Here is a 20,401-nt window from a genome sequence, read left to right as displayed (position 1 = left end):
ATAGATCACATTTCAATGTCAAGGGTCATCCTCGATTCCGCTCAATAACGCCTTAGGCTATCAAAATAATGCTTATCACATGAAGCGGAAGTTTCATCTACCTTCCCTCAAAGTCAAGGTCACACGTAGGTATCAAAAGGTCAGGCGTTACCGCGTCAAGCAACACTCGAGTCAAAGTAACACCTAACGACCAACAAGGTCAACCATTTTCTGTTGATTAATTAAATAGTGTCTAAGGCGCATATGTTCATCACATCAAAACGAAACACTGCTTTTTATATCAACAGGAATCGTTGGGCCCCATTTTTAGTTCTTGGCAACATATGTTGCGCACCTTGCTGTGTTTCCAAGCAACAAATATTATGTAAATATGTGTTTATTCAGAAATGCAATTCGAATATTAGGTAATAAACTAAAAAAATGTCGAAACAGATTGCGTTATGACGTCTGTGAAATGGAAAATGAAACAATAAAACATGTTAATGTTCATAAAATGTGGCTTAAAAGTTGCCTATATAATGTATATACTTTTCACGTTCTAGAAAAGTTAATGACGCACAAAGATTCATAAAAAAAAATCATTGACTAACGCAGGGTTCAGATTCAGGCTTTTTTCAACTTTCAAAAGAAAAATACACCATAGTTCTAATTGTTAGATAATCATTACTGCGGAACACCTAGTGAGGATCATAGTTCTAATTGTTAGATAATTATTACTGCGGAACACCTAGTGAGGATCATAGTTCTAATTGTTAGATAATTATTACTGCGGAACACCTAGTGTGGATCATAGTTCTAATTGTTAGATAATTATTACTGCGGAGCACCTAGTGAGGATCATAGTTCTAATTGTTAGATAATTATTACTGCGGAACACCTAGTGAGGATCATAGTTCTAATTGTTAGATAATTATTACTGCGGAACACCTAGTGAGGATCATAGTTCTAATTGTTAGATAATCATTACTGCGGAACACCTAGTGAGGATCCGTTCTGTTTTTGATGGCCACAATTAAATAAGGCCATGGACTAAAAGTTGTGTACATTGATTTATATATAGACTATATCTGGATATATCAGCAATAAGGGCCTCAATCATTTGTATCAGTGAAAGATGAAATATAGCTTATTCATAATACTGTCCAAATTCATTGAAAACACAGCGCAATTATTGTTTTTCACATATATATATATATATAAGTCCAGCTGGATTGATGGGATGTTAAAAAATGTGGGTCGCCTGGCTTGTCGGAGCTTTAAAACGTAATTGACACAAAACAGTAATCGACAAGGGAGTATTGGTCCCACATATTGAATATTTAAAAAATACTTTCAGTTCAGTATTAATTAACAAGTTCATCCCAAAGTTCTAGAAATGTTCAAAGTTAACGAAAACGGACACCCGTTATTGTTCAGGTAATGCCTTGAGCATTTTTATGGAAATGTACCAAAATATATTATTTGGCAAGTCTTCAGCTGGCTTTGAACAACACTTGTTCTTGGAAGCGATGCTCTCACTGTACAGTTAAATCAAAATGTTCTAGTAGCGAATAAAGGCCTGGGAACGTCCCTTGGACTGATCACGGTACTGGCTAATCGTCCAGGCTGCGAATAAAAACAAACAGTTTCCCTAAAACGAAATCCAGTGCAACGTTTCTATTTCAACTTGAATAAAAAGCGAAATTTAAAACATGAAGCATTATATGTTTTAATTAGTCATTTTGATTATTTTATTATCGAGTAGAAAAGAGGTGAACCTTTCAACGGTTCCGCGCCCAAGTCCACCGCGTTACTGCTCCGGAAGCTATCATACCGGCTCCCAGCGCTTGACACTCTCTGGCCCTTCTGGTCACCTTCCTGGCGCCGCAAGATGACCTGCGGGTGCTGATCTAGGTTAACCTCCGGTTTGGGGGACGGCCTGTTTTGGACGATCGACCGCTTGTCTATGGTTGCGTACAAAGGTTCTTCGGGTTTTGAAGACGCTTTATTGTGACTTTGACCTTGTCCTTTGGAAATTTCACCGCTCACAGGCCGAAGTACAGTCGATCTTGGAGGCCCTTTGAATTCAGATGTACTAGACACTTTCCAAATGGTTTATTGATAAAAGCATAAGCAATATTGTCTCACCTCCTCCCCACCCCCAGTCAACATCTATATGGCACATCTCATCATCAGCTGCATTCGTCATTCCTAGCTTGTCAATAGCAAAACATGACTGTGCTTCGACCACACAAACCCTAATAACAATTCAATGGTTTTCACAGATGCTTACTACATGCCAAGTTTCATCACTATAAGTCACTTCTAATTAAAGTTATTGAGCGGAAACCATTTTTCTATTTTAGTGGCATTGACACCACGAACCTCAAATGCATTACAAATGCACGTCTCCACATGAACTTGCTACATATAACTTTTCCTCACTAAACTATATGTCACTCTTTACCGTTTCATTTAAAGTCGTATGTACCGATATGGTAACTTTTTATCGCAACTTTGAGATTTTCTCGTAAATGTGTTTCTTTGAAAATGGCTTAGCTAAAAATATCGTATCTTTTTATCGTAGCTCTACGCGTGCTGCGAGGTGAACGTTTGACGATAACATTCGTAAACATGGCTGCCATATATGGCGTCCTTTACGGTCAACGGAAAAATCCTGTACAACGTCTATTCCTCCCACGCTTTACAATGGCCGGGTTGCGTGATCATGAAGTCATCAGTCAATATTAACTGCCTAGGCAATGAATACAATTAATGGAAATGCCTGTGAACAGAATTGTGAAATAAATCGCGCTTGTTGCGCCTACATCCTTTCAACGCTTTCAGCGCTTTGATTTTATTAAAGTAACGGTAATGTTGGCATTGACACAACACACATTAAATACAATCCTTAGGGTTTTCTCCACATGCAAATTTAATCAAATTTTCATCTCTTTACGCCAGTGGTTTGTAACCAAGTCGAACTTGACCTGTATTTCTTCGTGTTAAACATGTATACCAGAATTCATTGAAATCCGTGACCTTTTCATGAGAAATTTTCCGGACCCTGTATTTTCGGCAAATTCTAAGTTGAAAGGGGGTCATACTTCCATCAAAACGTGATAGATTGTTACCAAATTCGAACTTGACATTTTACTTTTTGTGTAACAAAAACTATTTAAATCCGTCGATCGTTTTATGAGTCAAGCCCGACCGACCGATAGACCAACCGACGGACAACCGACCGACGACTTAACTCCTATATACTCCCCAAAAACGTTGATTTGTGGGAGAACTATAAATAATAGAACAAAGTTAAGTAATTTATACCTATTCCAGAGTTCAAGAGCTGTGTATTGGAGTCTGCCTCGTCAAGCAAGCCGTAGTAAAAGGAACCTCCTTCGCCCGACCCCATATTAGGATAGATAAAGAATTCGCCACTCCCTGTTTGCGCACCAGAGGCATAGTAGGGCGAGTGTCGACCGCTGGATGCACCGGAAACCGTCCGCGTGTTGGACAACCTCTGCCCAGCGTCCGCCCGTGCTGGTCCGCCGACAGAGGTACCAGAAGCGAGTCGCGGGTCTTCAAAGCTCTGACGGCCGCCGGAACTCATAATGCTCACCATCCCGTAGTTAGAGACAGTCGTTTTCGGTTGAAGCCGCTGCAGACTCCTGTGTTTTTCTATGATCAAAGGAATATTACGTTATAATGTTTGGTAATATTTTGTACTTGGGTAAAATTCAAGATTCAAAACCATACTTCAATCAAAGTATTTTATATAACAAGGCTAATTCCTCCCCCTCCCCACCACCCTTGGTACGCGGCATTCGGGAGGAGGCTACGCGATATGCAGAAACTAAAAAAATTGGCATTATGTGATTTGAAGACTTAATGTTACTTTTGATACGGAAAGTTCAAGATATCTGTACGCGGGGGGGGGGGGCACCCTCCATTACGCTACGCTCGAAGATTTACCTCACAGCAAAATCCTTTAGTCGACCTACCTTCACTGTACGGTCTATCGTAACTGATGATTGTTCTCCGATTCTCTCGAACCCTCAGGGCGCCCGGGTCGATTCGGAAGCTCTCACCTGACTCATGCTGCCACTCCCGGTCTGCGGAAGATAATTATTGTACAACTACGGTTCATTTCCATTAACAAAATTGCAACAAGCGCAGATTGCATATGAACAAACATATGCTGCAGTATGTGACTTACGCTTACTTACAAGTCATGAACAGTCGTCAAGTTAATTGATAAAAACTTATCATTTAGAATTGATTACCAAAAAAGTAATCTTAGAATTAAATTCCGTTCCCTGTGTAGAAACCAGAACGAGATGTGCATTTGAAGATGACATTATGACCAGCCGCTGATGAGGTTCGAACGCGGGACCCCTTGGGTGAGAGGTGGACCACGTGACCAGTCAACTTTTCTGTCCTTCAAAATACAGATCTTAACATTGTGTATGCCCAAACTTCCTAAATTTAACAGACACTGAACTTGTCAGAAAGCAAATCTCATTAAACTATGAAGGAAACACGATACCTGTAGTTTTTTCTCTGAAGGAGTTGGTGAGGACGACAGGCCCATGTGGGAAGATCCGGGATTTCTTCCCCAGCGTCCCGCCTTCCTTCCTGTAGGAAAGAGTGGAGATAGGTTGCCTCTCAGAGAATCATTAATTGTGTAAATGAAATTAATAATAATTTTAATTTGCGATAACATGATGATAAAGTTATATGCAAGCAGGGAGCCAAACTTGGCCGACAAAATAGGAAACTCCGGTAGGAGCAAGGTTAGCTGTAAAATTCAGAACTTCAGGATAACTTCCTGAATTATTTCATTAAGTCGGTTTTAAGTTATAGTAAGATGACATTACTTAAAATTACAGCCAAATTAAGAATGGGCTGAGTGAGCGTAGCGAACGACCCTTTCTTGAACATTAAGATTTAATTCGGGTCGCCAAACTAACTTAGAACACAACCTCATTGGCAAAGCAAAATATGACGCAGGGATTGTGAATCGTATGAGTTTACCACCCGCGAAAGTTGAAATTCTTAATGCTTAAGTCCAGTACTTCATGATTGCCTATTTGCAAACTCATCGGCTGTAAATGTAGGTTGTATTCTAATGTTATTAAGATGACAAATAATATGTATTTTTTATTGTCACGGCATGTATAATACTTGTTGTAGATGCGGCAAGCCATATAAATGATCAAGGCTGAGACGAGCACTACCCCTCCCACAACAATTCCGATCACACCGCCTAACGGAAGGGCCGCCGAGTCTGAAACACAACATACACAGATCAAGCAGGGGTTTGAGCATGACGGAGACGGGGGTTTTGAATCACCTGACCTAGTTACCTATATAATTCGAATTCCCGCCAACAAATAAACTAGTGTTATACTAGCTCGATTAACGATTATAAGCCAGGTCTTTAGCGGGTCCAAAGGTGGGAAGGGGGGCACCAGGCCCGCGCCCCCTAAAACCGTACAGGTTAACTTTTATTTCGATATAGGAGAAAAAAGGTAATAAAATACGCCCAAAATGCACCATTTTGGAAAATATATTGTTCAATGTTCGTGGAGGAGTATCCTTAAACCCCCTGCCAACACTTTAAGCAAGTCAATAGTTTATGCCCCTAAGTAACGACCCCTCTAACGTTGAATCCTGGATCCGCCCATGCAGGTGTTGCTTGTTGTTAGATATAATAACCAAAACTAGATTATCGAGTTTGTATGTTTGGTCTTCATTTCAACTGAAATCGAACGTGGAATTACATATTTTGCAGCTTGACCTATTTGACCCCTTGACCTATTTGACCCCCTTGACCTATTTTTGATGACGGTCGACGCAAAGAACGGGCAACTTTCACAAAAATGTTGAAAATGACCAATCATAATGGATGAAATGAGTTTTCTTGAACCAATTTTAGTTTGAATAGTTTGTAAAGTTTATGTTAACATTACGTTCATACTACAGAATATGCGTTACAGACTGACGTCGGTCAATGAAATCGATTTGCCCATCAATTCCGTTTCAAACAAAACTATCTTATTATGAAGACGTTGTTTTAACATTTAGCTGTTCACCTAATACTTTTCAGAAAGTGTGAGAAGAAAGTAGTCTTACCTGGCATCCTTGTATCCACTCGATGTGACAAAGTATCAAAACACTATGCGAACTATTTTATACGTAAGTGAAATTTAATAGGGCGTAAGAGAGACTTTTTAACCGTTTTCATCTGGGGGTTTTAACACAAAATCCACTTTCATAAAAATATACCATTTCACCCTTTAACTGGGGCGACTTTGGTATTATATATCAACTGATGTACATGTATTGAATATCAGAATTCAGGAAGATCATATTATGCGGTGTATCGGGCAGTAAAATGCAACTTTATTGTTGTAAAATTATTACGCTAAAAACACATTTGTGAGGTAAAAACACAGTGTTCTATCATTTAAATCAGTCGCCAGTTTTGCTTCCTTATTACATTCAAGACTGAGATGACGAACAATGCACACTTCGTCCCCATAGGTCAAGTTCAGATACACACGACTCCGAAGTAAACCAGGGTTTTGTCCAAAAGCAGCGTTGTACAAAGTTTCCTTTGTTTTCATCGAAACATTTCCTACCATATCGGATCGGCAACAAGTAGGGGAGCCTTACCATTCAATTTAAATCGTGCGGATCATTTACTACGCAATTCATTGATACATCAACCTAGTTGTTGTACGTTTTCCCTGGCACCATGGTATAAACAGTTACGTCACCAACAACACGTGTTATTGAAACTTTAGAAATGCGCTTCGTAACTATCATCATATAGGTCATTACTTGACAGCATGCCTTCACATAGGTTTGAATCTTGGCCAATACTTGACGGCATGCCTTCACAAAGGTTTGAATATTGGCCAATACTTGTCGGCATGCCTTCAAAGGTTTGAATCTATGCCATTACTTGACGGCATGCCTTCACAAAGGTTTGATCTAGGCCATTACTTGACGGCATGCCTCCACATAGGTTTGAATCTTGGCCATTACTTGACGGCATGCCTTCACAAAGGTTTGAATCTTGGCCTTTCTTGACGGCATGCCTTCACAAAGGTTTGAATCTAGGCCATTACTTGACGGCATGCCTTCACAGAGGTTTGAATCTAGGCCATAACTTGACGGCAACTTCACAAAGGTTTGAATCTAGGCCATTACTTGACGGCATGCCTCCACATAGGTTTGAATCTTGGCCTTTCTTGACGGCATGCCTCCACATAGGTTTAAATCTGGGTCATTTCTTGACGGCATGCCTTCACATAGGTTTGAATCTGGGTCATTACTTGACGACATGTCTTCACAAAGGTTTGAATCTTGGCCATAACTTGACGACATGCCTCCACAAAGGTTTGAATCTAGGCTATTACTTGACGGCATGCATTCACAAAGGTTTGAATCTAGGCCATTTCTTGACGGAATGCCTCCACATAGGTTTAAATCTAGGCCATTTCTTGACGGCATGCCTCCACAAAGGTTTGAATCTAGGCTATTACTTGACGGCATGCATTCACAAAGGTTTGAATCTTGGCCTTAACTTGACGGCATGCCTTCACATAGGTCTGAATCTAGGCCATTACTTGACGGCATTCCTTCACAGAGGTTTAAATCTAGGGCATTTCTTGAGGAATGCCTCCACATAGGTTTGAATCTAGGCTATTACTTGACGGCATGCCTTCACAGAGGTTTGAATCTAGGCCATTTCTTGACGGAATGCCTCCACATAGGTTTGAATCTAGGCCATTTCTTGACGGCATGCCTCCACATAGGTTTGAATCTAGGCCATTTCTTGACGGAATGCCTCCACATAGGTTTAAATCTAGGCCATTACTTGACGGCATGCCTTCACAGAGGTTTGAATCTAGGCCATTACTTGACGGCATGCCTTCATGGAGGTTTGAATATAGGTCATTACTTGACGACATGCCTTCGCAAAGGTTTGAATCTTGGTCATTACTTGACGGCATGCCTTCACAGAGGTTTGAATATAGGTCATTACTTAACGGCATGCCTTCACAGAGGTTTTAATATAGGTCATTACTTGACGGCATGCCTTCACAACGGTTTGAATCGTGGCCATAACTTGGCGGCATGCCTCAACAAAGGTTTAAATCTAGGCAATTACTTGACGGCATGCCTTCACATAGGTTTGAATCGTGGCCATTAGTTGACGGCATGCCTTCACAAAGGTTTAAATATAGGCCATAACTTGACGGCATGCCTCCACAAAGGTTTGACTCTTCGCCGGTACTGTAAGACATGCCTCCACAAAGGTTTAAATATAGGCCATAACTTGACGGCATGCCTCCACAAAGGTTTGACTCTTCGCCGGTACTGTAAGGCATGCCTCCACAAAGGTTTGACTCTTGGCCATTACTGGAAGGCATGCCTCCACAAAGGTTTGACTCTTCGCCGGTACTGTAAGGCATGCATCCACAAAAGTTTGAATCTTGACCGTTACCGGAAGGCATGCCTCCACAAAGGTTTGAATCTTGACCGTTACCGGAAGGCATGCCTCCACAAAGGTTTGAATCTAGGCCATAACTTGACGGCATGCCTCCACAAAGGTTTGAATCTTGACCGTTTCCGGAAGGCATGCCTCCACAAAGGTTTGAATCTAGGCCATAACTTGACGGCATGCCTCCACAAAGGTTTGAATCTTGACCGTTACCGGAAGGCATGCCTCCACAAAGGTTTGAATCTTGGCCGGTACTGTAAGGATGCCTCCACAGAGGTTTGAATCTTGGCCATTACTAGACGGCATGCCTCAACAAAGGTTTTAATCTTGGCCGTTACTTGACTGCATGCCTCTACAAAGGTTTTAATCTTGGCCGTTACTTGACGGCATGCCTCTACATGGGTTTGCATCTAGGCCATTACTTGATGGCATGCCTCCGCATAGACTTGAATATTGTCAATGAAAATGCATTTTGGTTTCTGGTTTTCAATAAAAAGCACCAACTTTCAATTGAAAATTTCATACAGAGGAGAAGCATGTTGAAAACAGTCCCGACGGTCATTTGCCGACGAGTATATGAACTTCCCTCCCGCACACGTCGGGTACGGGGGCGGACAGGTTTAAATAGTTAAAACTGGCCCACAACCGCTGACCACTGGTCATCTGCAGGTGGGCTGTGCGTACAAAGTTGGATATATTTAGGAGAGCGTGGTTCTGGCCGAAGGGGGGCCATTCGCCCGACCCCGCGGCTGTTGAGGGAAATGTTGAACTGCAGGCCCTAGAAAAATAAAAACAGCCGCATAATAACCGGTCAATGAAGTTTAACACACGGGCCTTCCATGTTTTAGCGAAAATGATAGTGATTGGTACATAAAACCTCGCATGCATTGAATTTCAGTTAGGCTATCAAATTACGGAACCTCATTTACTTAATCTGTTATACAAAAGGTGAAGATGTAAAAGGAATGTGAAAAGAAAGGTTTAAACTAAGTTTGTTTTCATGCCCTTATATCTTTTAAAGTATATGTACTTGAATATGTACTTGAATTTACGTAAATCATTGTTAAAAATCTTAACACCCAACACTCACGGCAGCCTGGCAAAGTCGGCCCACAATTGCATTGTGTTCCTAGCCACCCGCCTGTCATGTTCGTCCCACTGTTGATAGGTGCCCCACTTCACCTGGCACGTGAGGTTTCGTGCCGCGGGACAAGGCGTCGAGTCAAAGAAAGGCGCTCCAAATTGGTAGTACAACTCCTCGGCGTGAGGCACACCTGGTTTAAACGCTCGTGTTTAATGTGTGACAACAACTCCGACCAAATACTTATCGACAATTGTATTTCATCCATACGTTGTTATCGCTACTTTCTAGGCAAGTGGACAACAAGCATTGAAAGGCTGTACCGTGTACGCGCCACAAGTCTGTGGACTTTTTCACAGGCAAAAACAATCGAATGTAAATATATTTTGAGTGGCCCCACACTGTTGACGATATGTGCATGGCATAACCTAAGAATAGGTCATGTAAATTGATGACTTTTTAATTCAGATTGAGTTTAAATAGCTAGTTTCATAACAGTTACTGATAAACCTATATACACTAGGATATATGACCATTGCTTTCATTTCGCAAGTGTATTGCTAGTGAAAGTTAATTGAATGAAACCCGATATTGGCTGAGGACTTTTTGACTATTTGTACATGTACATGTAGTAAGTAAACTAAGGTACATTGTTGTAATATATTTTTTTCAGCGTTATCATCTTTAATTATCTATTTCCCTCGGTTCCAGACCATAATCTATTTAAGATTATTCGGCCTGCTTTCAAATTCACATTAACGTTGCAATTTTATGAAAGTAATTAAACAAAGTGGTCTTCTAATTTGCACTATTTTAAACCGCATAACACCAAACGTCCCCTTTTTGTTACCTCGGCGCATTAATAATTTTAACATGTCATGTAAAAAAGTAGATAAGACGATACCTGATTTCGATTTGCGCAACTAAAGTCTGTGGGCCACAGGCCGCCTAAAATATAATGACTGTGAAATTTCGCAGATTTAAGTATTATGATTATATTTACCGATCCATTCCCTTTTCTGTGAATTCGGAGAGCGGTACGTAAATTCATAGAGCCACACGTGCTCTTTATGCTGAACAAGGCTCTCTGCTAGCCGAATATGAGGACTCACATAGCCGTAGTCGGAATTCATCTGAAAAAGCATAGTTCACCCTACACCTATGGCCACTAAACTAGGGACAATAATATTCTATCTATACCAAAAATTGTAACTTGAAGTACAGCGCTTGAAGTACAGCGCTTGAAGTACAGCGCTTTTTTTACTGCTCCCACACACAAAACTAAAATCAACCGTTTCGCCTTGATACATACTAACGGGCCGTTATAACCGAAAGTTCTGCTGCAAGAAAGTTTATTGTTGATTGTACTTAAGAGCAAATGACATCAATTCGGGAGTGCCTTCTCATTGTTACAGGCCTTATTTCTTGTAATTGAAAAATGACAGTAAATCAAGCATGGTTATACCATCTCAGACCATTGGCTACCTTCCATATGTATAGGTTGATGAAAGATTTCTGGGTTTAAAAACAGGCTGAACAGGCTGAATTACTTGATATACTTTGTATTGTTTACATTTACACCGCACTGTTTGTCCTCGAACACCGAATTTCGTCACGAATACACTGTGGCTACGTTCAACCAATATTATTTTTCTTAGGAAAAAAGTATGTTTTATAACTTTGTTTAATATTTAGTACACAAATGGAGCTTTCTCACCTGATGTGGTATTGGGGCGTGAAGCATTATAAATCAGTGTTATCTTGCATGCAAATTGTTCAATTGACTATAGAATATATATGACAATTATCTAGTGATATCTGACCTATCACGATGGCGATTACTAAATCGGCTTGTCCACACTGTTATGACCATAGGTGTAACAGGACAATGGGACGTTTCTTAAGTGTCAATCACATACATCAATCAAATACTTCCTGTTGCGGATGACGTCATTGGAGGGTGGGTAGGCGCATGTAAGGGCCTGGTAGATCTCGTCTGCGTTGCTAAGGAAACGGCGGCTCTTGTCGTGGAACATAGACTCCAGGGTTTCCTTGGACAAACCGTTGTTGATACCGTCCACACTCTCTGTAAAATGTAGGATAAGATAAAACAAAATGAACCTACCTGTTCGGCCAATTTCTATAAATGAATTGCTTTTTGACAACACGTGTTACTAAAAAATGATAAAATGAAAGAGAAAGGAATAATATTAATGCGAGTCATGTCGGGCTTGTGGATACGCATGTGTCTCAGTTCAGGCTTGTGATTACGCATGCGAGTCATGTCAGGCTTGTGGATACGCATGCGAGTCAGGCCAGACTTGTGGATACGCATGCGAGTCAGGCCAGGCTTGTGGGTACGCATGCGAGTCAGGTCAGGCTTGTGGGTACGCATGCGAGTCATGTCAGGCTTGTGGTACGCATGCGAGTCATGTCAGGCTTTTGGGTACGCATGCGAGTCATGTCAGGCTTGTGGGTACGCATGCGAGTCATGTCAGGCTTGTGGGTACGCATGCGAGTCATGTCAGGCTTGTGGATACGCATGCGACTTGGCTGGTCCAAGGAAATAATAAGGAAGTATGGTCTTGCAAGAAGGAACATGGGAAGGGCTGTTTGTTAATAATTATATATCATCTGGGTGTACTCGACCTCCCCCCCCCCCCCCATCCCCCGAGGGGAAGCAACATGGATTTTGTTTCGTACCATAGTCCTCGGCGACCTCATTTGGGAGGTAGCCTGTCAGGATGTTGATACATTTCAAGTACGCTCCCCTCATCATCAGGACTTCCGGTAGGTCCGTAAGAAAGTAGCCATCCACACGCGGGGCGAATGTGGCTATCATCGGCGGCTGCTGAATTTTCAGAAGGAAATTAAACATCAAAATGGAATCTATGAATATGCATGGTTATTAAAGGTTGTACATGTAAACGTCAATTCTAACCAAGACCTACTCATATAGTTCAGATTATCTTTATACTTTCTGTCTGACGTCTACTCCAGATGCCCAAGTCGTCTTAATGTAGATATATCGTAATAACACGTGCCGTCTTTATTTGACTTCAATGTTGGTTCTAAATCATATGTCAGATTGATGCCAGAAACCACCATGGTCCGATAATATGCAGATGTAATACATTTCCTACCAAATTCTATGAACTCATAAACAAAACGACTTAGATATCTGCATCATTAACACTCACTGACACCGGGGTCCTGGCTAGGAGAAGGGCGTCCTTGGTACGCAGACAGGCGACGAGGGCCGCGGAAGTGTTCTGTGGGCAGCCGACCGCGAGGCCAAGCTCCAGGGCGTATGTCCGGGGAGAATGGGGTGGCCGGTAAATGGCAAACGGACTGAACGCTGTGCCGCTTTGAGGGATCAGCGACGTGAATAAACCTTTGAGATGGAGATTGAACAATTGGCATTTTTCCCCTAACGGAACATAAGTGAATGCAAACACATACATTATCAAGTGTTCACATATCAAGTAGTAATATTTTTCTCTCACAAAATGGTTCAAAACGAAAAATAATTGACAAAAAAGTATTTGTTTCGATTTTGTTCTGTACTTGCGGTAATAATGCGGTAATTTTTTTATGTCATGACTTAATATTTATACCTCGAACATAACAAAGTCGGGGCAATGATATAACTAAGACGGTGGAAGGCAATCGGAACACCTCAGCCAGTATCAAGCAGAATTGTCTATCTCAAAGCTTGCGGAGATGGCCGAGTTGTTACGATTGGTTGGAAGGATAAAGTAAGTCGTAGCTTAGAATTTTTTTTCGATTTTGATATATTTCCGAAGAACGAAAACATTAGTTTTCGAAAATAAATGGCAGACGTGAAAAATAGTAAAATGCATTCTTAGGTCATGTTATTTTTGATAACCTATAGGAACTTGCTTGTTTATGTTTATTATCGCAGTAAGCATTAGAATCTACTTTTCATGTTCCCTGCATCGGATAGTTAATTGTCATAAACATACCCATGTATTCCATATTATAATATTATAAAATGAAAAAATGCCTTTTGTGGAGCTCGAACCACTGACGCGATCAAAGGATCTCTTGTGTCGACCTAATAATCGTTTTCCAAACTACATTCCTTACATATAATACTTAATCTAAATCATCCGGATCCAAAGTAGCACGATAAACTTAAGAGTTTTGCGATTTTTAAAACGACGAGAGACAAGTGAAAACCAAGTTCTCTTAAAATGCACAAGACTTACCGTTTGCTAGAGGAGAAAACATATGAAGGGAAACTCCCGAGCCCCCAGCACTCTGCCCAAACACTGTGATTCTGGACGCGTCTCCATGGAAACGGGCAATGTTGTCCTTGACCCAGCGTAGCGCAGTCAGCTGATCCAACAGACCGTAGTTGCCAGGGGCGACATCATCATCAGTGGATAAAAACCCTGGCAATGCAGAAACGTGTTCTCTTCTTGGACGATTCATGCCGTGACAGGATTATTACAATCAAAATCATTGATGATCATTCATCTCGAGCATGATAACTATTCGAAGAAAGGAAAAGTATTTGGATGTCGCCAATGTTCGTTCTGATGAGGATGCAGCACTAGCATAACACACAGGCGGGTTCCATTAACATGGTCATCCTTCACCCCAGCGTATCATAACATATATACTCGTCGAATATATATTGGTTATGATACGCTGGGGTGCCGCGGATGTAAAATAGTAAGACCAAGCCGCTCTGTGCCAGTGCACGACCCTCTATGGAAAACTAGCATTACACATACTACAGAAGGGTTCCACCTATCTTACATTGTGTAGCCCGCCCACCTGTGCCAGTGTACGACCGTCGTATGCTACATTCGAGTCGTACGCGGACAACGATCTATCATTGCAGCAATGAGTCCACTTACCAAGGGCGTCCACACGATAGTTGACTGTAACAACAACCACGCCCTCCTGTGCCAGTATACGGCCGTCGTACGCTCCCCCCGACCCGTACGTGTACGATCCGCCGTGTATAAACACCATCACAGGCCAGGTTGCGTCGACACGAGCCCAGCTCTGCATTGGGAAACACATAAAGACACGTGTTTCAGTAATATTGAGTGTTGCCCTATAGTTTACGGGCGGAAGACAACAAAGATCCGCCGTTCACACAAGAAGTTTGCTGTTTCGACACATTACTAACGTTTAGAACACATCATAAATAATTCTAGGAATACGTGCATGCAAATGTGGCCATTTAATATTTATAAATTTACAATTTATTGAATATTTAATTATAAACGTATAAACGACATACTTGTGGCACATAGACATTCAGGTACAGACAATCTTCGTCAAAGTCTGCGTAGTCAGCCGCGAAATCGTAACTGTAAAAGATAAATTTAATAAATGCAATACCAAGTACGAGTTCAGTTAACTGAAGCAGGGAAACATAACATCAACATGAAAAAAGTCTCCTACGTTTGTAAGAACGATTCCCCCTGCGGACAGGAACTGGCCAGACGGAGGGCGTCGATGGTCCTTGGACGCCAGGCCGCCTTCGGCATTGGGTGCGTGAACCTGCGGTCACCAACTGGTGGCTCCGCGTACGGAACGCCCAAGAAAATATGCAGAGTATCGACGTCACTTCCAACGGCGTTATAACCGCTGATGCTCAAGTTGTAGCCGCGCACGTTGCCACTTAACGTCTCCACAGTAACGTAAGAAGACTCACTGTGAACTGTCTGAAACAATTTAAAGATTAAAAGAAGAACCAATGTTTTCATACTTAAAATTTTGTTATTTCCAATTAATATAGAAAAGGTAAATAATACGAGACTCGCTCTCTTTCTAGGTCATTTAAATGTGATCTGCTTTATTACGCAGACAGACTTATTTATCAATTTAACTCAGTGTGAATTGTGAGTTGTTGTGTAATCATAGAATGAACATAACAAAAAATTGACCTACATGTACGAGGGTTATTTAAATTTTACGTAGACACTGTTAAAATCATTTAAAACATTAAAAAAAAATATGAATACATGTATATACTTTAAAACTGCGATCGCTCGAGAACACCGTGATCCGAGCTAAAACCTCGAGGGATCCGATGATTCGAACAAAAGTTTCCATTTTCCAGTCTGTTATGAAATGTCTTTCGGTGTATTTTAAGTTTGAATTCGTCCAACCGATTGTTTACTTCGACAACGAGTATGTATAATGTATATACTTATATCACACAGAACTCATCGGAATATTATCTCAATACAGTAAGACGGCGCAACCCATTACAAATACGTCAAATGACGTCTAATGTCGTTGTTTTTATTCCGGAAAAAAGGAAAATAATTTAACATCGAAACACACATATTTTTTTTTCTTTATTTTCAATGGCTTTCCACAGTGCATACAGACGTTTGAAGGACCGAAATATTTTTAATGTATTATTTTTCATTATTTTATTGAATATCTTTCTTATTTGAAAAGATTTCATCAAGACACCACAATACATTGCTGATTGTATAGTCTGTGGTATGTATAGTGTCGACATACTTTTCCGAAAAATGCAATGCTTTTATAGCAATCCGAAATCTGATAAAAATATTCTTGTTACAACCATCAGGCCTTTTTTTAAAATATGTCTTTATATTACGAACGGTACGCATTGTTATTGTTATTTGTACGAGTTCCAATTTCATGCATATGGGTGTTGTGGTAGCTACTGGACTATCCATAGAGGTGTTGTGGTAGCTACTGGACTATCCATAGAGGTGTTGTGGTAGCTACTGGACTATCCATAGAGGTGTTGTGGTAGCTACTGGACTATCCATAGAGGTGTTGTGGTAGCTACTGGACTACCTATAGAGGTGTTGTGGTAGCTACTGGACTATCCATAGAGGTGTTGTGGTAGCTACTGGACTATCCATAGAGGTGTTGTGGTAGCTACTGGACTATCCATATAGGTGTTGTGGTAGCTACTGGACTATCCATATAGGTGTTGTGGTAGCTACTGGACTATCCATAGAGGTGTTGTGGTAGCTACTGGACTATCCATATTGGTGTTGTGGTAGCTACTGGACTATCCATATAGGTGTTGTGGTAGCTACTGGACTATCCATAGAGGTGTTGTGGTAGCTACTGGACTATCCATAGAGGTGTTGTGGTAGCAACTGGACTATCCATAGAGGTGTTGTGGTAGCTACTGGACTATCCATAGAGGTGTTGTGGTAGCTACTGGACTATCCATAGTGGTGTTGTGGTAGCTACTGGACTATCCATAGATGTTTTGTGGTAGCTACTGGACTATCCATAGTGGTGTTGTGGTAGCTACTGGACTATCCATAGATGTTTTGTGGTAGCTACTGGACTATCCATAGATGTTTTGTGGTAGCTACTGGACTACCCATAGTGGTGTGTGGTAGCAACTGGACTATCTATAGATGTTTTGTGGTAGCTACTGGACTATCCATAGATGTTTTGTGGTAGCTACTGGACTATCCATAGTGGTGTTGTGGTAGCTACTGGACTATCCATAGATGTTTTGTGGTAGCTACTGGACTATCCATAGTGGTGTTGTGGTAGCTACTGGACAACCTATAGAGGTGTTGTGGTAGCTACTGGACTATCCATATAGGTGTTGTGGTAGCTACTGGACTATCCATAGATGTTTTGTGGTAGCTACTGGACTATCCATAGTGGTGTTGTGGTAGCTACTGGACTATCCATAGTGGTGTTGTGGTAGCTACTGGACTATCCATAGATGTTTTGTGGTAGCTACTGGACTATCCATAGTGCTGTTGTGGTAGCTACTGGACTATCCATAGAGGTGTTGTGGTAGCTACTGGACTATCCATAGAGGTGTTGTGGTAGCTACGGGACTACCTATAGAGGTGTTGTGGTAGCTACTGGACTACCTATAGAGGTGTTGTGGTAGCTACTGGACTATCCATAGAGGTGTTGTGGTAGCTACTGGACTATCCATAGTGGTGTTGTGGTAGCTACTGGACTATCCATAGATGTTTTGTGGTAGCTACTGGACTATCCATAGTGGTGTTGTGGTAGCTACTGGACTATCCATAGATGTTTTGTGGTAGCTACTGGACTATCCATAGATGTTTTGTGGTAGCTACTGGACTATCCATAGTGGTGTTGTGGTAGCTACTGGACTATCCATAGATGTTTTGTGGTAGCTACTGGACTATCCATAGTGGTGTTGTGGTAGCTACTGGACAACCTATAGAGGTGTTGTGGTAGCTACTGGACTATCCATATAGGTGTTGTGGTAGCTACTGGACTATCCATCGATGTTTTGTGGTAGCTACTGGACTATCCATAGTGGTGTTGTGGTAGCTACTGGGCTATCCATAGTGGTGTTGTGGTAGCTACTGGACTATCCATAGATGTTTTGTGGTAGCTACTGGACTATCCATAGTGCTGTTGTGGTAGCTACTGGACTATCCATAGAGGTGTTGTGGTAGCTACTGGACTATCTATAGAGGTGTTGTGGTAGCTACGGGACTACCTATAGAGGTGTTGTGGTAGCTACGGGACTACCTATAGAGGTGTTGTGGTAGCTACGGGACTACCTATAGAGGTGTTGTGGTAGCTACGGGACTACCTATAGAGGTGTTGTGGTAGCTACTGGACTACCTATAGAGGTGTTGTGGTAGCTACGGGACTACCTATAGAGGTGTTGTGGTAGCTACTGGACTACCTATAGAGGTGTTGTGGTAGCTACTGGACTACCTATAGAGGTGTTGTGGTAGCTACTGGACTACCTATAGAGGTGTTGTGGTAGCTACGGGACTACCTATAGAGGTGTTGTGGTAGCTACTGGACTACCTATAGAGGTGTTGTGGTAGCTACTGGACTACCCATAGAGGTGTTGTGGTAGCTACGGGACTACCTATAGAGGTGTTGTGGTAGCTACTGGACTATCCATAGAGGTGTTGTGGTAGCTACTGGACTATCCAAATAGGTGTTGTGGTAGCAACTTGACTATCCATAAATATATAGGTGTTGTGGTAGCTACTGGACTATCCATGGAGGTGTTGTGGTAGAGGTGTTGTGGTAGCTACTGGACTATCCATAGAGGTGTTGTGGTAGCTACTGGACTATCCATAGAAGTGTTGTGGTAGAGGTGTTGTGGTAGCTACTGGACTATCCATAGAGGTGTTGTGGTAGCTACTGGACTATCCATAGAGGTGTTGTGGTAGCTACTGGACTATACATAGAGGTGTTGTGGTAGAGGTGTTGCGGTAGCTACTGGACTATCCATAGAGGTGTTGTGGTAGAGGTGTTGTGGTAGCTACTGGACTATCCATAGAGGTGTTGTGGTAGCTACTGGACTATCCATAGAGGTGTTGTGGTAGAGGTGTTGTGGTAGCTACTGGACTATCCATAGAGGTGTTGTGGTAGCTACTGGACTATCCATAGAGGTGTTGTGGTAGCTACTGGACTATCCATATAGGTGTTGTGGTAGCTACTGGACTATCCATAGAGGTGTTGTGGTAGCTACTGGACTATCCATAGAGGTGTTTGGTAGCTACTGGACTATCCATAGAGGTGTTGTGGTAGCTACTGGACTTTCCATAGAGGTGTTGTGGTAGCTACTGGACTATCCATAGAGGTGTTGTGGTAGCTACTGGACTATCCATAGAGGTGTTGTGGTAGCTACTGGACTATCCATATTGGTGTTGTGGTAGCTACTGGACTATCCATATTGGTGTTGTGGTAGCTACTGGACTATCCATAGAGGTGTTGTGGTAGCTACTGGACTATCCATAGAGGTGTTGTGGTAGCTACTGGACTATCCATAGAGGTGTTGTGGTAGCTACTGGACTATCCATAGAGGTGTTGTGGTAGCTACTGGACTACCCATAGAGGTGTTGTGGTAGCTACTGGACTACCCATAGAGGTGTTGTGGTAGCTACTGGACTATCCATAGTGGTGTTGTGGTAGCTACTGGACTACCCATAGAGGTGTTGTGGTAGCTACTGGATTATCCATAGAGGTGTTATGGTAGCTACTGGACTATCCATAGAGGTGTTATGGTAGCTACTGGACTATCCATAGAGGTGTTATGGTAGCTACTGGACTACCTATAGAGGTGTTGTGGTAGTAACTTGACTATCCATAAATATATAGGTGTTGTGGTAGCAACTGGACTATCCATAGAGGTGTTGTGGTAGCTACTGGACTACCTATAGAGGTGTTGTGGTAGAGGTGTTGTGGTAGCTACTGGACTATCCATAGAGGTGTTGTGGTAGAGGTGTTGTGGTAGCTACGGGACTACCTATAGAGGTGTTGTGGTAGCTACTGGACTACCTATAGAGGTGTTGTGGTAGCTACTGGACTACCTATAGAGGTGTTGTGGTAGCTACTGGACTACCCATATAGGTGTTGTGGTAGCTACTAGACTACCTATAGAGGTGTTGTGGTAGCTACTGGACATTCCATAGAGGTGTTGTGGTAGCTACTGGACTATCCATAGAGGTTTAGTGGAAGCTACGGGACTACACATAGAGGTGTTGTGGTAGCTACTGGACTTTCAATAGAGGTGTTGTGGTAGCTACTGGACTATCCATAGTGGTGTTGTGGTAGCTACTGGACTATCCATAGAGGTGCTGTGGTAGCTACTGGACTACCCATAGACGTGTTGTGGTAGAGGTGTTGTGGTAGCTACTGGACTATCAATAGAGGTGTTGTGGTATCTACTGGACTATCCATAGAGGTTTAGTGGAAGCTACGGGACTACACATAGAGGTGTTGTGGTAGCTACTGGACTTTCAATAGAGGTGTTGTGGTAGCTACCGGACTTTCAATATAGATGTTATTGTAGCTACCGGACTTTCAAT

The 20,401-nt window shown here is 41.9% G+C and overlaps 2 protein-coding genes across 3 annotated transcripts; both read right to left on the bottom strand.

Annotated features, from left to right (window-relative positions):
- Positions 1-360: 360 nt before the first annotated feature.
- Positions 361-6,359, bottom strand: LOC128226768 (uncharacterized). The gene is made up of 7 exons (XM_052936814.1): positions 6,118-6,359; positions 5,167-5,269; positions 4,529-4,617; positions 3,984-4,094; positions 3,310-3,660; positions 1,758-2,057; positions 361-1,605 (listed from the first exon to the last, which is right to left on the bottom strand). Exons 1-7 carry the CDS (start codon positions 6,122-6,124, stop codon positions 1,541-1,543), a joined length of 1,026 nt encoding a protein of 341 aa, XP_052792774.1. The 5' UTR covers positions 6,125-6,359; the 3' UTR covers positions 361-1,540.
- A 2,598-nt stretch (positions 6,360-8,957) lies between these two features.
- On the bottom strand, positions 8,958-15,350 carry LOC128229106 (acetylcholinesterase-like). Of its 2 annotated transcripts, none has more exons than XM_052940786.1 (10): positions 15,024-15,350; positions 14,860-14,929; positions 14,468-14,618; positions 13,811-13,996; positions 12,779-12,972; positions 12,282-12,429; positions 11,498-11,664; positions 10,582-10,711; positions 9,588-9,771; positions 8,958-9,275 (listed from the first exon to the last, which is right to left on the bottom strand). In XM_052940786.1, the coding sequence occupies exons 1-10, from the start codon at positions 15,326-15,328 to the stop codon at positions 9,056-9,058; spliced, it is 1,755 nt and encodes a 584-aa protein (XP_052796746.1). In that variant the 5' UTR covers positions 15,329-15,350; the 3' UTR covers positions 8,958-9,055. The 2 variants fall into 2 exon arrangements, with proteins under 2 accessions (XP_052796746.1, XP_052796747.1); XM_052940787.1 differs by having other exon boundaries at positions 12,282-12,426.
- Between the last annotated feature and the right edge of the window lie 5,051 nt (positions 15,351-20,401).

The sequence above is a fragment of the Mya arenaria genome, chromosome 3 (assembly GCF_026914265.1).
Source record: "Mya arenaria isolate MELC-2E11 chromosome 3, ASM2691426v1".
In the NCBI taxonomy this organism is placed as follows: domain Eukaryota; kingdom Metazoa; phylum Mollusca; class Bivalvia; order Myida; family Myidae; genus Mya; species Mya arenaria.
This window is presented reverse-complemented; position numbering and strand designations above follow the sequence as displayed.